At 32.3% G+C, this 20850-nt stretch overlaps 1 protein-coding gene across 1 annotated transcript in view; it reads left to right on the top strand.

The window, feature by feature from the left end:
* The window catches only part of LOC108771781 (cationic amino acid transporter 2), an 88880-nt gene that overhangs the window by 42414 nt on the left and 25616 nt on the right, over window positions 1-20850 (top strand). Inside the window, exons 3-4 of the mRNA XM_018537143.1 lie at window positions 8722-8875; window positions 17163-17393. Of these exons, the coding sequence (XP_018392645.1) occupies window positions 8722-8875; window positions 17163-17393 (385 nt within the window). The remainder of the gene's footprint in view (window positions 1-8721; window positions 8876-17162; window positions 17394-20850) is intronic.

Below are 20850 nucleotides of genomic sequence, written 5' to 3'. Positions count from 1 at the left end.
TATATATATATAGTCGCTGCAGTAATTTTGTTGCTTCGATAGCCCGTGTCCCGCGCTAAAAAGAGAAACACAACGGCAAACTTACGTATACCTCCAACGATGGCTGTGACGGTAGTTGCAAAGCCGTTACCTCGCTCGGGGTGGACGGCTCCGCCGCAGTTGCAACGCGCATAAACTGTCGCGAAGTTTCCCAATAACCGATCCACTTCTTGCAGGAAAATAGTACAAGCTTATACATATAAGCGTGTACGTGCATATATACACATATACAGACACAAACTACTCTGGCTAAGACGCAAATTTTATCTAATGCGAAAGTAGCACGCGACAAGTCAGAATGGGGATAGTATACCATCGTTCGCCAGAGAATACGAGAGAAGGCTAGCTTGTTATATAATTATTGGAAACGGAAGAATATATGGACAATAATTTTTTTACGTTTTAAATGATCGTTTTGTTTTAATAAGAGAAGGTAAACGTCTCAGTGATCGGACATGTTCAGACATTTATATGAAGCTTTATTCGTTTATATTATTAATAATTTCTAATATTTTAAAAAATATGTTATAATTTAATTGTAATCTTTAAATTAAATAAAAATATTCTAATAAAGAGAAAAGAATTTGAAATTAATAATAATAAATTTTATGTAAGTATTCGGACATATGTACACATGTCTGGTAATTGGGACGTTTACCTTAATTGCCAGCTCTCTTTAATTTAGATTTTATCGACTCATGACTTATTGCATAATGGAAAAAAGTCCCACAGGTTATGGAACGTCTTTTATAGCGATAAAATTGCATCAAATTTTATTTCTTTACGTTTTATTCTTTACATACGTGTATCTGCATGTATATATTTTAACGACTTACGAGATATTGAATAATACTCCATCATTGGTTCGTCCATCGGATTGTACGCACCACGAATTTTATTGGGTAAACGAAGATAAACAAGTTGCACCGCTCGTTTCGTCATTCGCTAAAGCTAAATCCATCGTCTACCGTTTTCGTCGAAAACGGTACGCGTGGCTTTAGGAATTACGAGTGTAATGACGTTACATGTTCGGGACGACCATCTCGAACGATTTCCCGCGAGGGGACTTCCGGTATTTACTGCGCGCACGTAATTCCGGTCCCGAGCAACCAGCATCCTCATTCGTTATTTAACTAGCTCGCTGGGCATAAAAGACACACAGAACCACGCAACGATGATCAAAATCCAAATGATGAGGAAAATCCTACGATGAGCGATCCATTCGCTGTAGAATTAAACGGTGGTTCGTTACTATTTAAAAATTATTCTTTTTCCTCCAAGTAATTAATCTTGAATATAAATAATTAACTGTTTTTAATTAATCCTTTTAACATTAATTACATCAGAAAGAATGGTTTTACTGAAGTATTTAAAAATTTAACTCGATGCAGATTTAAAAATAATTTTGTTGATTTATTAAAATAATTATGCAGAACGTTTAAATGTTAATGATAATACTACAACGTTTTAACATTCTAATTTAAGAGTCCTATATAATTATTTTGATGGTTCAAATATAATTGTTTTTAGATCCTTTTAGTTAAATTTTTAAATAATTTAGCAAAACCATTCCTTTTGTGTTTAGCTATAAAAACTTCATGTAAATTCTAAGGCATCTTATATTTAAAGTATAAAATAAAAGTAAACTCTTGTTGTGCGATTGATAAAGAAAGATTCAATGTTCTTTTACCTATAATTTAGACTCTCATGATTAGTTGTATAAGTATCATCACACACACATTGTATCAAACCGTCTAAAATTTTCACTTTGTGTCTAAATTCCCGTTGCTGTAATAGAAAGTTAAATAGGGTTTAACAAGTCGAAATAATTCAAAATTTTAATGAAGATACGTAGCTTCGAAGTTTGACAAGCGTTTGGATAGCATAAATTATCAATTAATCACACTTGATATCCAAGTGGGAACAGAATACCATAAACCAGCATTGACTCCTGGCAACGTACCGATTATGTACTGAAAAACGGATTTCGTTTTTCAGTACTAGCTCTATATTGGGCCAGTATTAAATAAACAACATTATGGTACTCTTCCAGCGTGTGAATCGGCATTGAATAATAATACCGAGCTAGTATATTATTAGTAGATTTTCGGTATGATATCTGTACAGAAATTAATAAAGAAATGTCTTTCCATTATTTTCGTTTGCCCACCCTATTATTGTTATATTTTTCATAATAATGAAAAATAATCACTTGGGGGACTACAATTTTTTTTTGTGTATAACTTTTTTTTGGAGGGTGGACAAATGAAAATAACGGGTGGACAAACGTGGACAAACAGTGGACAAACGAATGCAATAATGATTTTACCAAAATTCGCATTTAGGGGTGCCGACTTCTCAGAGCTGCTCTGAGAAGTCGGGCATCCCTAAATTCGAATTTTGGTAAAATCATTATTGCATTCGTTTGTCCACTGTTTGTCCACGTTTGTTCACCCATTATTTTCGTTTGTCCACCCTATTATTATTATATTTTTCATAATAATGAAAAATAATCACTTGGGGGACACTACAATTTTTTTTTTGTATAACTTTTTTTTGGAGGGTGGACAAATGAAAATAACGGGTGGACAAACGTGGACAAACAATGGACAAACAAATGCAATAATGATTTTATCAAAATTCACATTTAGGGATGCTGACTTCTCATTGTTAGTACTGCTGCAGCATTATGATTCGGTAACCATTTTTTGTATAATATTGTTACTGCATTAGGTACAATATGTGTACTGATTTTCGGTATTATTGTGGTACTGTAATCCCGTATTGTAATACCGTACTATAATGGTACCGACGTTTACAAACATTACGACACCGTAATCCCGTACCATAAGAGTAAATAAAACAAATATATATTTGCGTTTCAATTTTTTTTTCTGAAAAAAGATGTTTACTATTTTCTTTCTTCTAAAGTTCCAAACGTCGTTAATATTTATGATTTTATCGTAATAATTAAAGATTAAATGATACTCAAGATCGAACTTATAAATAAAAATGATATATTTCTCTCCGACATTTTTTTCGAGAACGCTATCAAAATTTCCATTCACGCGAGCATATAAATCAGCGTTACGTTATGCGTCAACGTAGCGTCGAACGAGTACACCGGCAATAATTCACGTAGTATTTGCATTAATTCACGATATTGCACTCTTCGTGCTTCAAACATTGCGACAATATGTTCAACGGATCAATGCCGAATGTTCTGCGAAACCCGACGTTACTAATCGCTCAAACTACATTTTCCATCATTACCACACAATTATTTCTCATTGGAAATTGACTAATTGTAATGTATACCGCGAAACTAGATAATTTGATTCGCTGGTTATTGGGAACCTCAACTTTCGCAATTACATGTGACATTTGATATGAGATTCCCTCTAAGTGCAATGTTGTTTTTAATTTATTCTCTTTTGGTTTCTCAATAATTACAAGAAATATTCTCTGTTTATTATGCATTGTACATAATTACTTTTGTTGTTCTGTTTAAATTATCTTTGCGTTACAATGTAATGGACAAGTTAGTTTTAAACAAATAAGAATAATCCAATGCGTAATGCGATTTTATAAATTATAATTCATAATAATAAACAAAAAGGAGCATAAAAACATGATCGAAAGCGGAAATGTTTATGTGACATATTTAATAAAGATTAAACAGAGTAATTTGTGAATAAGACCCTTCGTGAGCTTTTATGCTCTTTTTTGTTTATTATTGTTTATCTAAAGGCTCAATCTAGTTATTATTATATAATTTACAACACACACACCCATCTTTTATTATCTTAATCTCTACTTTAACCGAATGGAAGTCGCGCGAAATAACAGATAATCTAGATAACCCAGATAAGGATTACTCCTTATCCAAGTAGTTGTCTAAGTAGTTGAAGTTGTTGACTACACTAGAACTGAAACAAGATCATTACTGCTCGTAATTGTTACTGTTTGTATAAGAGACGATCACATTTGGTATAGTATCTCTAATCCCACTTGTCGCGACCGTGTCTTGAATGATGATACTACGATGTGCAAAGCCGCTTGCTCCGTTATTGTCGGCTCGAGTCTCGCCACGCGAATGACAAGATGACTGTGTATGTAGTGTACAACAATATGCCGCAAGTAACGAACTCGAAGCACCTTTATCAGCCAACGACTTACGCTTGTTCTATAATATCGAATGACAAGATGACTGTGTATGTAGTGTACAACAATATGCCGCAAGTAACGAACTCGAAGCATCTTTATCAGCCAACGACTTACGCTTGTTCTATAATAGGGTTGCAAACCGTAAGCCGTTAGAACTTAAGAGCAGAAATATTCATAATGCATAAAAAAAAATGAACCAATCAAAATCTTTTATTTCCTTCCTTTCTACGAAATAAAAGATTCTAATTGATTGGTTTTTTTTTTTAAATGTACTATACGTTATAAGATAGTCCGGATTTACGATAGGCATTTTAAGCCTTAAGCCGTAAGAAATTGATCAATTACACTCAAATGTGAGAAGAATAATTGACTGTGATTCGTCCATTTCTTATAGTTTGAGGCTTAGAAATCTATTATTGATATAGGCTAGCTTATAGTATATGCAAGAGAATCTGTGTTCCTACTTTAACTATAATCATGGTTGATGATCTTTCTCATTTCGACTGTGATTGGTCAATTTCTTAGAACTTACGGCTTCTATTGTAGAATAGGCATTCATTAGGAAATACTTGTATAATGCGTAATGTAATGCGTGAAGAACTACCAAATCGTTCTCGTTCTTTGTATTAAATGAATCTTTAACGAATAGTCGATATGTCATTTATTTTTTGCTGACTCGGCCCGATGACTTATGTTTACTTCAGTAATAAGCGAGTTATTATACTTTCGCATCGATGAAGAATCCAAAGTGCATATGTAAAATATATGTGCAGCTTTGTAAAATATATATGAATTTAAATAACTTTAAATTGAATTTAAATAACTTTAAAGTGAAACAACGATCGTTAATAAATATCAAGAAACAATAGTTTACAATTTCCAACCTCTATTATCGCAATTCTATTCTTAATATGTTGTAAATCGCCAGATTGTACACAATGTGCAGCGATTTAATTCAATTTTATAATATTAGTCTAATTTTTTATTTATTTAAATCACGTAATTTTGTTGTTCTCATGGAATATGAAAATTTAAAAAAAGAATAATAATAATAAATTAAATTACATATGTTGGTCGAAATAAAAAAACTTGTTCTTTAAATAAATACCAGATAAACAAATTTTTTTAGAGAGAAAGAGAGCAAAATAACTAATCTATCATTCAAATTTTGTCTAAAAAGAAAGTGTAATAAATATATACGAGTATTTATGTATAATTAATAATCTTCATTAATTTACACTGATAATCTTACAATCTAATACATCGCATTTGATTTCTGTTATTATTGTTTGTATTATATAACAATGGAAGCACGAGCTCTTTGTCGAAATACAGTTCAAACAACAAAATTTCAATCCTCCAAAATTATTGAAATTATTTTCTACAATTCCAAAACAAATTTACGAAATTTTAAATGTACATTAACATTTTATTAATCTTCCATTGATACATATTTTGACTGCCAAGTTGATTTTGGCATTGAGTTTAAATTTAATGTATTATTTTAATACTTTATTTTTTTTAATTTTAATGTAACTCTCTTGTATTATTTCTTTAATATTTTAAATGCTTACAATTAGTAAAACCATTTTTAATCACAAATGAGTAGTTAGAGACCTTTAAAAATTTTAATGTATGAATAATGTTATTAGATATTTTTGGATTGAAATAATTTTTTAAGCGGAAAGAGAGAGATGTTTGAATATAAAAAATAAATACAATAATAATTATTTATTGCCAAAAATAATATAATTATTTACATGTATTATTTGTTTAATCTATCTGCTTAAGGAAAATTCATCTTCAAATTCATCAACAAATGCATGAGAGTGTGAATTGAAATCAAAATTAATTTTTGTTATTATTATTGTATATTATATTGCATCTAAAATATCAACTCAAAGTTGAGTATTTTCTGCTGTCCACACACCTGCACAAAAACTCATTCAATTACTATATCATTTCCTGAGAGTGTGATAATATATTTTTATGATTTTGCAATTTGGGAAAATGAAAAAAATATTTTTCAGTAGTACCATATTTAGCAATATTTTGCTCGCAATATAATTCGGACATTTGACATGTTTGTCGGAACAACAGAACAAGCACTCCGAAAACGGGACTGTCCCGCCAACATCGAGACGTCATTCATATTAGTCATTATGAGTGACATGGTAGACAAAATGTTAAAATCCATTTAACGATAAAGTATACTTCAATGTGATTTTCTGTTACAAAACGTTAAAAAATTTCAGTTTAATCTTATTATTATTTGTTTTTATTAAGCGACAAATATTTCGTTGAACAAAATAAGTCGGTTAGAGAGTTCTCGCTACTTGTTTTACTGCGTACGCAAAATTGCTGCTCTGTTATTTATGCAATCGCGACTCGAGTAACCGGATAGGCATCGTTATCGTGACATTATTCTCCGAGATACCGGTGCGACAAATTCGAGAAGTTTTATCAAATCCGTATGATTAGCTAACTCCAATTCATAAACGTATTAAAACGATGGTTAATTATAAAATACTAAAATAGAGACATCCGATTTATATATTTGATTACATAAACCCCCCCCCCCCCCCCGATCTATCTATTATGTAAATTACATATAAGTACATTGAGAAAAAAAATTGTTCGTTTTTAATTTTAATTTTAATTCTAAAGTACTCTTGAAGTTATTCAATTTTTATTCTGAAAAATTTTTTCTATTTCTTACAATTCCAATAATATTCGCTTTAAAAGAAAAAAAGCGATTTGGTGTTTTTCCAAAGGGTTTTCACCCTTTAAAAGTGCGATTAGACATTTATAAAAAAAATACGTATCTCTTAACATACTGAATACTCATTAAAATCAGAAGGGGACAGTTGGGTCCCTTTTCTTGTCAGTATAAAAGTATCGTTTAGAGTCCGATAAGTTTCGTAATTATTCGATCTGAGTTCGTCATTTTGTCGCGACTATAGAGTAATAACACTACACGTGCTCACCGGGAAAAACTCTTCGCGATCGCTTTATTTTTATCCGTGCCGAGCATTTTAGAAACTCCAATAGCCGACGTGAGAAAGAATCTCCCTAGGAGGGCTTCACGTTTATTAATAACTATCGGAGGCAAGTTGCAAAAATGGCACTGACATTCTAGAAAGAAGTCGACTAGAAGCCTCAATTGTATCTATTCTAACTTCAAAGATGCATACGGCTGTGGAACGTCTCAGAAAGATCCCCGTCATTTCTTTTTGTAAAGCGGCAGCAACGTTAGGTCACGTTTCTCGCTCTGTTCTATGCCTCACTATATATTATTCACTATATCGTTACGTATTTAGACTGGCGTTACAATTTACGATTTACGATTTACGATTTACGATAATGGTTGTGCGATGTCAAACATCTTTCCATGATAATTCACCGATTTTTTAAGAAGGACGTGACCTGGTCAAAATTAAATATAGAGAATTTGCTAGATATATGATAAAAAATGATGTTCCAAACAATTTATTTAGGTCAATTATTTTGATTGTAAAGAAAAACAATTTCGATGTAATACCAAAATAAATCACTTCTCGGAATTATTTTTTATTTAGGTTAATTGTTTCGGATAAAACAACGAATAATATATTTCAATCTCTAGTCTGTGAAAATAGATTAACGTGTTGCAAAGTGCAATTTAATGTCAATGTAATTGAAATAAATATTTGTTTCAAAAAGTATTTTCTAAACTGCAACTTATTAAGTTAAAGAAAATAAACAGTAGCCTCGTTAGTTTGCACAGCAAAAATAGTTAAATAAAATAACCAAAATCGAGCAATTTGAGTATAATTAATATATTAACTTTTAATATTTATATACAAAAATACAGATATCTTCACGAGTTTAACAATAGGAGACCGAAAAGACAAACACTATAAGTTTTATTTTAATAACTAACATCTATCTTATACGTATCATATATACAAGATTTGAACTAAATTTGATAATTTTACTTTGGATTTAATATGATTCTTGTCATGGAGTGATGAATTTGGTATTAAACTAAAATAAACAAATTTTTATAATTTGACATTTTTATTTTATTTTGTTTATTGGATGGTTATTATAATACTATACGAAATTTATAGTTTACATTTTTTCATGTCATTATTAAATTAATAGTTCAGTTTTAACATGATCTTTTTGATACATTCAAATATTTCTTTTTAATATGTAAAAACTTGCACTATTATTATTGTTTCTTATTATTGATTTATGAACTGGTGAAGACTCTATGTTAGTCGAAACGTTTTCACTTTTTCTTATATGCTTTTAAGTAAAAGTTAATGCATTAATTTAACAAAATAAAACATAAAAGCTTATCAAAATTAAAGAGATAGTTTCTCATTAAAAAAAATCATGTAAATAATAAATTCTTCTCGATATTATTTTGAATATCAGTCGTATAGTTCAATTTCATTTGAAAATATTGTGCGCTTTGTCATTATTTAAATAGTTTATCTACATTATCGAGATGATTACTGTTTGCAGAAGTGCCTGACGACTCTGGACCTGACGTCTTTAGGAGTTGGCTCCTGCGTCGGGACAGGGATGTACCTTGTCGCAGGAATGGTGGCGCGCAGCGTTGCCGGACCTGGTGTCGTCTTCTCATTCATTATCGCAGCCATTGCTTCCATTTTTTCCGGTGAGTAACACGTTTTTCTGAATACAAAGGGATAAGAAAAAGAGGAACTGCTCTTTTCTTTCGCTTTGAGAATCATTAGACGAGATAGTACAATGACAAAGCAATAGCGCGGATCGATTACGATGTTGCAGCATCTTTGTTATAGATACTCGAAAAATGCCATGCATTCGCATTTATTTCAAACAACAGAAAGAACCGTTTTTTACTGAAGTATCTAAACATCTAGCTAGACACACAAATTTAAAAATAATTTTGTTCGATCAAAATAATTATGTAGAACTCTTAAACGTTTTGATGATAACGTTGCAAACATTTATCGTTATAATAATCTGTTTAAGCGACCTATATAATTACTTTGATGGACCAAACAAAATTATTTTTAGATCCATATTTGACCAAATTTTTAGATACTTCAGCAAACCGTTCTTCCTTTGTATTTATATAGATCGTTTAATGTTGTAGATCGATCGCGTTACTTAAATCCAGCGTGCGAATTTAATCGTTCCACAATATCTAAGATCAGGTCGATGACTCTATCACATCGAAGTCGCTTCTTGTGATCGTAGACACGAGCCACGCCTTCCACATGCGATCCCACCGTGATTCCACCGCGTTATTACACGATACTTACACGCGTATCCGTACAGGGCGCCGACTTTGTACGGTTTACGCGAGCGGAATACGAAAGTAGGGATTTATTTCTGTTGATTTACAATCCTGCCGAAGAAGCGTGAGAGAAGGGGTAAGAACGAGGGTGGAAGTGGCCTTTAACCGTTGGCGTTAGGATTTCCGACTATTTTTAAGGACGATCAATTTAACGATGGACAGGTACATGTATGACGACTGTATTATGTGGGTGTGATGTCAATGCTTCAACGAGGACGGCCGCGGAACGAATAATACTCCTAACTAAACACGACGATGTACGACAGTCGTATGACAGTTGCGAATAAATAAATGTTTGATCGGAAGATCACTATTTGAGTGTACATACATCTGAATATTTATCTAATCCACGTATGCACGAAAAAAATGTTTTGCTGAAGTGTCTAAAAATTTAGCCAAGTACAGATCTGAAAATCATACTGTTTTAAACGATTTAAAAAATTATATAGGACGTTTAAACCGCGGTTGCTACAATGTTTAAATTTGTTGCAGCATTGTCATTAATATTTAAACATTTTACTAATTATTTTGATCTGACAAAATTATTTTCAGATCTGTATCTGGCTAAGTTTTTAGATACTTCAGCAAAACCATTCTTTCCGTGTATATGTCTTCGCTTTCTTCACTCACAATCAATTTTGACGTAGAATTGTAATGAAATGACATATGAACGCATACATATGCAAATTATAAGGATAATTGAAATCTTACTTACTCTCGAGCAGTCAACCTGTCCAAAAGATGTATAAATGAAACGTTTGCATGCACTAAATCATCGCTACATACAGTTCGTGCGATCAAGTGACGAGAGGTGCGATCAACTACTCGCGAGGTAAATTCCTTTATAAAATATGCATCACATATCTCGCACGATTGCTATTGTACTACTAGGCGATGGTTTTCGTTGGAAAACTTCCTCGCTGGAAAGCTCAGACAATTTTGGCAGCGCGATAAGTCAGGCATCTTTCTTGCGCTCATAGACTCGAAGGAATTTGTAGTCCGCGGTGTGGCCGCAGATAAGAAGCTTATTCTACAAAAATATGGATTTTGGAGACGGAATATATGATACGGAAAATTTTTCATGGTTGGTACATTTAGATTTATCACGTACGAATTTGTCGACTCCATGACGCCGTGAGCGGATTTAGACTGCATAAAAGCGTAATTCTGCAGAATCGCATGCAAATATCTTCAATGTTTATGACGCGATCATTATAAAGAGGTTTTACGAGAATCGAATTGAAATAAAATAAATTACATATTTTATAAACGAATAATTTGAGTAGAGGAAGTATACAGAAAGGATACATACGGTTTTATTGAAATATCTAAAAATTTAATTAGATATATTATAGTTCTGAAAATAATTTTGTCACATAGAAATAATTATGTAGAACGCTCAAACTGGTTGCTATAGAGTGTCAAAAGTTTTTGCAGCATTACTTACCATGCTTGAAATTTGCTATGTAATTATTTAAATGATTCAACAAAATTTAACAATTTGTTTGACGCGATCAATAATTTTTTAAAAAACGGATACCCCTTGGATTTTATTTTTTCGACTGTCAATAATAGACTTAAATTTCATTTGAATAACACAAATTCTGTTAATAATAATGTTGGTCTCAAGAAGTTTTTTACTGTTCCTTTTGTAAGATCAATGTCAGACAAATTTACACCGATTGCGAATTCTGTCAACTGCAAACTCGCGTACACTATTCCTAATACACTTAAAAGTTATATTGGGAGAGGTAAAGACAGACTGGAACATACGCAGAACCGTAATGTTGTATATAAAATTTCGTGTAGTGATTGTGATGCTAGTTATGTTGGGCAGACTAAGAGGCAATTAAAAACTAGACTTAATGAACACATCTTGGATATTAATAAATCAAAGTCTCCATCGGTTGTTACTAGTCATCGAATTGAGAATAATCATAATTTTAATTGGAAGAATGTGGAAGTATTAGATGTGGAACCTTCCTACAAAAAGAGGTTGATATCCGAGATGGTTTTTATTAAAAAACAGACACATGGCATTAATAAACAGAACGACACGGAGTCATTGCCCGATATGTACACAAACATGATACAGTCCTTCTCTACCTCTTAGACTGTTTTCAGTTGGTTTTTGCCTCTCATAAAGTACTTATTTCCTCATTGCGTTTCTTGACATTAATATAATAATTATAAAATGCTGTAAATTGGATTATATCTGAAGTTTTATAATATTCTATCTTTGATGACATTACAATTTCACATTATGGATTTGTACATTTTTGACATTATTTATTACACAATTTTTAGAAGGTAACTATTTAACACTTGTTTAACATGTCTATTTAAGAATTTTATGACAAATTATATAAATTTTATTAGATTTAATTTTTTGGATTAACTTTTACACGATGGACTACGATTTCAATAAGCGAACAATAGCCTGACATTATGATTAGCGATACAGAAATTTATAATTTATTGTTACACTGAAGAAGACCCGATATGGGTTGAAACGTTAACGTTTGTATTGTATTAATTTTTAAACTTTATATTATACGTTGTTTTTATATATTTGTTTTTGCGTTTTGTATCAACAAAATTATTTTCTGATCTGTAGATAAATTTATATAGATAATTCAATAAAATCGTTCTTTCTATTAACGAGTATATAGGGAATTACGAACACGGAGTAAACACGAACAATATTATTGCAACATATCAAAGTAACAACGTAATGGTAATCTCTCATTTCCCATATCTAACAAAGTCCAATACTTATTCATAATGTAACATATGTAACCACAAAACGTACACGCTATTTAAAATAAGTCATATTATAATAACCATTACATTTTCGGTGTTTTTGATTTAAGAGAAAATGGAGCAATTACGAATATGAAGAGAAAAATTAATGAAAGCCAATAATTATTTATCAATTACAGAAGACTTTATTTAAAGGTTATTTGGCTTCAAACTGCAATAATTAACATTTATATATTTATAATTCATATTGTTAATATAAATTATAATTTTAAACAGAAAGACACAATTCGTTTGATATTGCTCCTGTGAGCGACTAATGATTTTAAAAGACAAGGGTTTTGTATTTTATTTAATTAATTAATAAAAATAGTTTATATTAATAATACATGAATATTAATTATTGTATTTTAAAACGCCAAATTACTGGGGTATATCCTTTGAAGAAAAATTTCTACAATTGCTGAATAATTATCAATTAAAAAAACTTTTTCTTTAGATACAGTTTGCAGTTTCCGTAGTAGATGATTTAATCTTCTGTCTGCTAAATTTTTAGGTCGGATTTTGAAATCGATATTTTGATTGTAAATTCTGGTAGATCAATTTTACTCTGTAAAAAATAAATAAAATAAAATCTCACTTTTTTTATGATAAAAAAATTTGTTGTTAATGCTTTCAAATTTTTTCAAAACTTTTTCAGATTTTATATACTATTCATATATCAATGTAAATATCTGTCTCAAAGTTAAAAACCGAGTTGTTAACGAAAGATTCAAAATTTCATATGGCCGACGGAAAGTTAGAAATTTTGACACAATTTGCAATTATATGTACATATACAATTACAGTATATTTATGTATACAAAAATTGTTTCTTTTTACAACAGAATATTTTAATACATAAAATCTTCCTTTTATTTTTGTGTATGAACCCTTTAGAAATCAGACACTAGCGGGACAATTAAAAACCATGTCCGGAGTTGACGCGCTGTTACGCGAATAGTTTACTTTAACTATACACAAGAGGTACTTTACATTCACTTTGGAGGTACTATTACAGGCGTAAGTGCTGTACTGCAACGTGTTAGTTTACCGTTACAAGTACTTTACCGTTCGACACCGAGCTCTGTTCGTCGTATCGATAACATCGCACTGGTTCGACCGTCCCAAATATCGATATTGCGTAACTCGTGCGGAGCAACCGCGGAAAATATCGTCAAACAACATTTACGATTCATCGTGCGATACGAAGCTCTAAACGTACCGTCGTAGTCGTAAACTGTCCCGTGCGTGTTGCAGGCGCGATGTTCACCCGGCTGCGAAATTTCGAGCATGGTTTCTACTGATACCGAGGCGATGAATGGACCGAACGTGTCTCAATCAGTCTTGTTTTACTCGCGCCTGTTCCGCCGATCCCTTTATCGTCTGTAATTTCGCTGCGGTTTGTGTCCTCGTGATGCAATCAGTTACGCTATTCGTCGCTTTGTTGAATCGCGCCAGTATCGCGTTTGCATGAAGAAAGCGAGAAAGATACCATTGATACTAGATATAAATAATTTCTTTTAACTTTGCAGAAAGATCGATTAATTCAAATATATTTTAATCGATGACATTACCTTAAAAAAAATAATAAAGTAAAAATTGTACAGATAGATTTCTCAATTTTTATAAGTTAAGAGAAAGAAGGTTTAATTGCATTATAGAGATCGTATTTCTAATTGACATTATAATCGAATATGCATGTAAGTAAATAATTAAATATAATTTTTTGGAATTATTGTTGTACACTATAAGACAGCAATTAATTATTTAATTAAAAAATTTTAATAGTACTTTCGTTTATTTCTAATACTTTAAATAAGTAAATTAATTATTGTCTTTTAATAATAAACTGAAGTTCAATTTGCCAGCATTAGATTTGTGTATACTGAAAAAGAATGAGGTTGTATCAACAGCATTATTTTAATTGAAAATAATCTTGTTAATTTAACAGCAGTGTTAATGAAAAAAATAAAATTTTATTAAATCAAGGGCATATTTGTGTTTCATTAATAGTGTTATTGAGAATCAACAAAATTATTTTTAATTGAAATAATACTGTTGATATAACGTTATTTCTTTTTTGTAAAATTTTGATGTTAAGTGGAAAGCACATTGAAAAAGAAGTGCGTTGCATCTTGATCGTTATTTCATTTGATCGCCACGTTTTCGGTAATTATCGATCTAATGGAGTAATGCTGTAATTAGTGCGGATTTAGAGATCGATGCAGCGCACACATTAATGGCAGGATTAAAGCTAGGACACGGTGAGTCGCGGCGTGTCGTTTAATTAATTCGTTGCGTTGTTAATAGGAGACACTGTCGTTATAGAGATGTGGCGAGTGTATATGTAGTATAGCAATCATTGTTGATGTTACCGTAATATCGAAATTATTGGTGTCATTGAATACTGAAGGTGTCGTGACCGCATCCTATCACGAGAAAAATTACTTCAATCAGAAGCGAAGTGCTCAAATTAAAGATAGTTTGACGTGATCTCGTACAGTTTTCGATGTTCTGCGTTAAGCTTTCTTTCTCGATAAACTAGATATCGTTTAAATGTTTCACTATGGGAAAAATGGGAATAATACACTATACATATAGTATATCCAATTCAATTCGATTATTTATTAATTTTGTGAAAAGAACAAATTGTAAAAAATGTTTTCAATTGAAACACTAGATATTAAATAACGTAACCCCGGATCTACAATAGAGTTTTAAGCCTTAAGCCATAAGAAATGGACGAATTATAATCGATTATTCTCCTCGAATTTCGATTGTAATTAGTTAATTTCTTACGGCTTAAGGCTTAAAACGTCTATTGTAGATCCGGGGTAATAGTATCAAGTAAATATATGTATTATATTTATATTAATCTTCACAGGACACATTATTGTATTTTGAAACACTAAGTCAATAGGAAATATTAAATTATAACAAATCTTATTAAAGGAAAAATTGTAAAAATTTAAAAATATATCCTGTTCTTTAAATATTAATAAAAAAAAGTTACAAGGAATGAAAAAAGTCAAGTATCGAAAAAGCGTTTAAGAATTATTAGTCATACTCGTCTTTCTATATATCTTTTGTTATGTTCCTATCCGTCTATTATAATAGACATTTGAAGAGATAGAATTTCTCTTTCAATGTATATATCGTACATTATACACGTGATATGCTTTACACTTCTTGTTGTTCGATAACCGCGAAAGTAGAGCCGATACTTTTGCTTCCGCGAAGTTCCATGCCGTCTTTCTTTTCTTAGATTGGCGGTACATTTTGTAATACCACGCGACATATAAATGTCGAGTTTAGCATCAATGGAGAGTAGATTCTTTAACCTTGGCGTTCGCTGACTTTGATATATAAATAGAAGTGATAGCGAGGGGGCGGTTGATGTCAAAGGTAATGCTGTCGTTCCACGGAGACGCGAAATCTTGATGTGAAACAGTTATTCTACAGAACAAATTCCGTTTTGCGGAATTTTGTTTTCATAAGTGAAAAATGCCATATTCGGTTAAGACAGTTCTTCGTGTCTAATGTAACAAGGATAAAACGATGTAATTGTGCGCCGATTATTTGTCAGTTTTAAAACACAGTTTTAAACCGAAGCTGGAGTAACAATATCACAAATTAAATTGACAAGCAATTTATAATAATAAGCATCTTAGAAAGTTCTATTAATAATTTACTTCGAAAAATATTACCTCAACTAGGATTTCAATCCGGATTTCCTGTATTTCGTACAGACGTCTTCCTAATTTAATCACCGGAGCTATTAATATCGTTGGACTGGACAGACAACATCCATCTCTGGCGATTCTGAAAAGATGTAAGCGGATTATGGCGTTTACGTTGGCGTGCTGGTGGAGCACAGGAGGATCTGTCTTGCGATGTAATTCACGTTGAAAGGTTGAACCGGTTTAATCAGTCGATTACGGAAGCACGATGATCGTCGGTAGCGAAGGCAATATTACGTCATGCTACAATGTGCAAACGCATAATCCGTTTTAGATAGCAACAGGAAAAAAAACGACAAATTTAGAGTAAGAAAATTATATTATGTAGCCACTAAAAATTCGTGAAATCTTTAATTAATCGTTGTATTTTTTAATCATAATTTTTTTTATACGCAGACAAATCCGATAACCAATCGGCGCACAGTTTACAAAATTAAAAAATGTATTTGTAAATTCTATGAATATTATTAAGCATCAAGATCCATTTTATAATTGTGAAGATAGAATTCTTCCTTTTATTTTATTTATTCTTTATTTTCATTTATAATTGTTTATATACCTTGAAAAGTGATTTTCATTAATTACTAATTAGTGCGAAAAATTTAAATTTTGGCTGAGGTAATATTTTTGCAATTATGATTTTATTTCCAGCTTCAAAAATTGCGTTTCAAGTTCGACAAACGTTTGTTTCGAATTGGTGTGTAATTATTATTATTTATAGAATTGAGAAAATGTGTTTGTTAAATCTACGTGAATATTTTATTAAACATTAAGATTCGAAAAATAGAATTCTTTCTCTTACTTGATAAATCCATCAAATGATGGTTATATTTTTTTATCTTTCTACTCTAGTTTATCGTCAAATTGTATTCGTCTGTGCGTGAATGAGATGCGTTGCTCATGTTCGTAAAATTCACCAGCAAAATTTTCATGTATTTCCCGATTTTACATTTTATTCATTCAACGTGTTTAACGCGTGGGTTTAGTGACGTAAATGCCATTTTTGAATAATTTCCTCTTTTCTCCTGCATATCCATCCTACATGACTGAATATCTTTTCTTCTTCCGTGTGATTACAGGGGCGTGTTACGCCGAGTTTGGAGTACGAGTGCCTCATACGACCGGCAGCGCTTATATGTACAGTTACGTGACAGTAGGCGAATTAATAGCATTCATTATTGGATGGAACATGGTGCTGGAGTACCTTATAGGTACGAGTGCGTGTGCGTGCGCCCTTAGCGCCTGCCTGGATGCGTTGGCGAACGGTGCTATTTCCGGGGCGATAGCCAACAGCGTTGGCACCATACTCGGTGAGTATTGACTTCGAACACTGCCCACGCATGCAAACGATCAATTACTGCAAAACAAACAAATTTAATTGGCAGATTTTACTGCTGGGAGAAGAAATTAGATCTTTGAACGCAGTAAATTAACGTAGATTATAATTATTTTTTTATATAATATTTTATAAAATATTTTACGTATTTGTTACACATTCGTAATACTATATTTGAAATATCTCCATGAAACGTCTCTGTTCAGTAATCTATATTTTCGATATACGTACAATCTACGTTGAATTATAACATAACATTTGGACATGTATTTTTCGAAAAGTCTTATATGAGTTCACCTTGGTCTTATTCTTCGCGCGTCAGTAAGCTTTAAAGTTTCCCTTCCAGTCGCTCGTAAAATCGTGAAACGGCGAGTCATAGTCGCCGGCGTCGTCGTAGGGAGCGACGTTGTAGAAATTTACGAGCGGACTTCCGTTCCTTCTTGCCGAGAGTTTAGCGACGTGACTCCTTTGTCCCTGGTTTGATCACGAAACGCTCTCTATGCGTTCTTTCGCGATAAGGTAACGCCAAGAGCGATCGATGACTTGGCAGATGCATCGCGTGCGAACTACATGAGTTGCTCATATTCGCAGAATTTGCCAACAAAATCTTCACGTATTTACTGATCAGTAAAATTGTCGGGAAAAAGAAAAAGAAGGAAGAAAAGGAACTTTAGCAGTAGAAATAAACATATAAATAACATTCTTTTTACATCGTAATAGAAATAAAAAAAATACATAAAATAAAATAATTTTGTCGGATATAAAAAAAGAGATTATTCTTTAATTTCCGAGTTATTCAAGATTTTATTCGATAAAAGTCACACATAGAGCCCTAAATAATTAAAATCGACTTTTATGTCTCTTAACTTCTTCGCACATAAAGTGAGTGAAGAATGGGGTTTCCCCATCAATCTCGCCGATTTCGTGTCAGATAATTAGTGACGATAAGCTTGAGCGAAAAACTGCTCGGCAAACAAATATACACCTTGTATAATACGTTTCGAGATGGCGACATTGCTGGGATTGTTAATTCGAAAAAAATCGTCACGCTCAGCCGAGTCCAATCCAATTTTCTAAAGCGAATTAATTTACTGAACAAGCTTTTCGTCGACGTACAAAAAAGGGTAGAACGCACGACGATAACCTGTACGCGGAGTTTTTTCTTGTTGACCGACGTTTGTATACGAAGCGTTTGAGTCGACCTTAATTTTAGCGACAGATTTTTTTTAGTAAATTTAGAGTTCTTTTTACAGATAATTTAGACGAAAGCAGCGAGTTTTTCTTTTAATACTAAATTTGTTGATAATTGAATTACGAAAATAAAATTTTGGATATTCCAGCGAACAATAACGTATTTAATTGTATTTGAGCATATATGTAGCAATTTGATTTGATTAAAGAAGGATCGAAGAATCTATTAATAAGATTAAGGTCGAGGGTTCCGAGACATGCTCCGAAAGGGGAGGACTTTGGGATTCGTTCATTAATTTATGACACGCGTAGCCACAAGCGAAACGGATCGATCGTGCATATGAGCGCAAATTGTAGACCAGCTAATTCACGTCATATGCCCGTTTTATGAATATTCAACGACGCTTGGTAGCGACATTAAGCTAATATTCTCTAATGTGAACGTTCGATGTTTGAGGAAGATATAATGGAAAAACGCGAATATAATTAGTTATGATGCTGCTGACAAATAAACGTGTTACTGTGCTACAGAAACAATAGAATGTATAATATAATTGGAAAATTCGTACATCTGACGACGAGAAACATTTTTACATACAAAATTGTAATTAGCATAATATTCTTTCGTTTTGCAAAGGAAGAGAAAAAGAAATTTACGCTTGCTCCGTGACATCCATACCACGGTCGTTCCAATAAATACATATAATGTTACATCCAATAAATGTTGCATATTATGAGTTTGGCGTTTGCCAACATTTTTTCGATTAAACATGAATGTAGCAAGATTAACGTTGCTGTAACACTAATAATGTTGCAGGAGACTTCTCTTCCGACCGTTCCCAAAGGCCATAGAGTTCTCTGCGCGCGCTCCAATTCCCCCGGAATTTCTTGGCGTCTGAATCTTTTTGTACGGCATTGTTAGAGCGTAGTCCGACCGTTACTCTCGTCCAAAGCGAGTGATTCAAGAGCGACGTGAGTGATTTCTCGTGTTACGACGTTTTCTGCTTGAATCAACCTCTTTCTGTCAGTCAATTTTTGGAGTAGTTCACGGGGAATATCATTCTCGTGCTCTCGTTCCCGCCAATTTTTTGTTCTACATGAGACAAAACGTCTCTTTCCATCGATTTTTTATCATTGTTGTAAATCAATAACCATTATTTTGCTTACAAGATAAGCCGTGACGGTTGCGTGGAATGTAAATTTTATCGCGTGCTGCTCGTATTCAGTTCGATCGTGGCAACTTGTTAACCCTTGTAATTAAAAACATAATATCCCTCGCTAGAGAGAGCTCAATGATAATTAATATAATATAAATTCAGTATTATTGAGTCTAATTAATTACCCGTACGGCAGATCCATTAAAATAAAATAAATGTTTCGTCGTTTTCCGTTTCTCACGATTAATGAATATCGACTAAATGTTAGACGTCATCGTTTTTCATTATATTCGTGATTAATAATAAACTACTACAACGACGAACATAATATTACCCATGTTATAATACTTTTATGCAACACGTTGTGTCCGTGACAATGAGTAGTAAACTGAAACTTTTGAGAGCTTCTGTAATAAAAGTAACGTCAAACAAGAAAGTTTAGTATATTAAATTACAGACACTCACGGCGATTATATTATTACCATTAATTAACCGTCCATCCTGCGTTTCTAAAAGAAGAGTTTAATTAAATGCTGCGGTTCTCGCGATATTGGACTTTTTCTCTCCCTCGACGTATTTCCCATGCAATCAAAGGAGTTCCATGTAAGAATGAACTTTTATGGTATTAACGCACGTAACGTTTTATGAAAATGCCGCGCGTCCCATAAATTTTGTTCGCATTTCAGAAACTCATAAGAATAAGGCGAGCGAGCTTCATCGTCTTTTTAATACGCGCGACACGCGAAAAATGTTAACTCTGACACCGTTCGTAAATTCCGTCAGTGCTTTTACGTCCCAAGGGAGAGAAAATGCTCTTTCAGAATTTGATATATTACGTTAGACGAATGGAAGTACAATTGAATATATCCGATTAAGTTACGTATCTGAACACGCATACTTTTTCTCTCACAATGCGAAGAAAGGAAGTTATTGTAAATTTGCGAAAATATCTGTTTAGCTTGAGAAATAATATTGCCTTATTTGGATAAAAATTGCAAACATTCAAATTGATTGGGGAACTCGATAAACTGTCTATAAATTGAATTTATACCCGCAATATCAATATTGGAAACTAATGTTGTT

Source organism: Cyphomyrmex costatus, unplaced genomic scaffold (assembly GCF_001594065.2).
Source record: "Cyphomyrmex costatus isolate MS0001 unplaced genomic scaffold, Ccosl1.0 scaffold1640, whole genome shotgun sequence".
Taxonomy (NCBI): Eukaryota; Metazoa; Arthropoda; class Insecta; order Hymenoptera; family Formicidae; genus Cyphomyrmex; species Cyphomyrmex costatus.
This window is presented reverse-complemented; position numbering and strand designations above follow the sequence as displayed.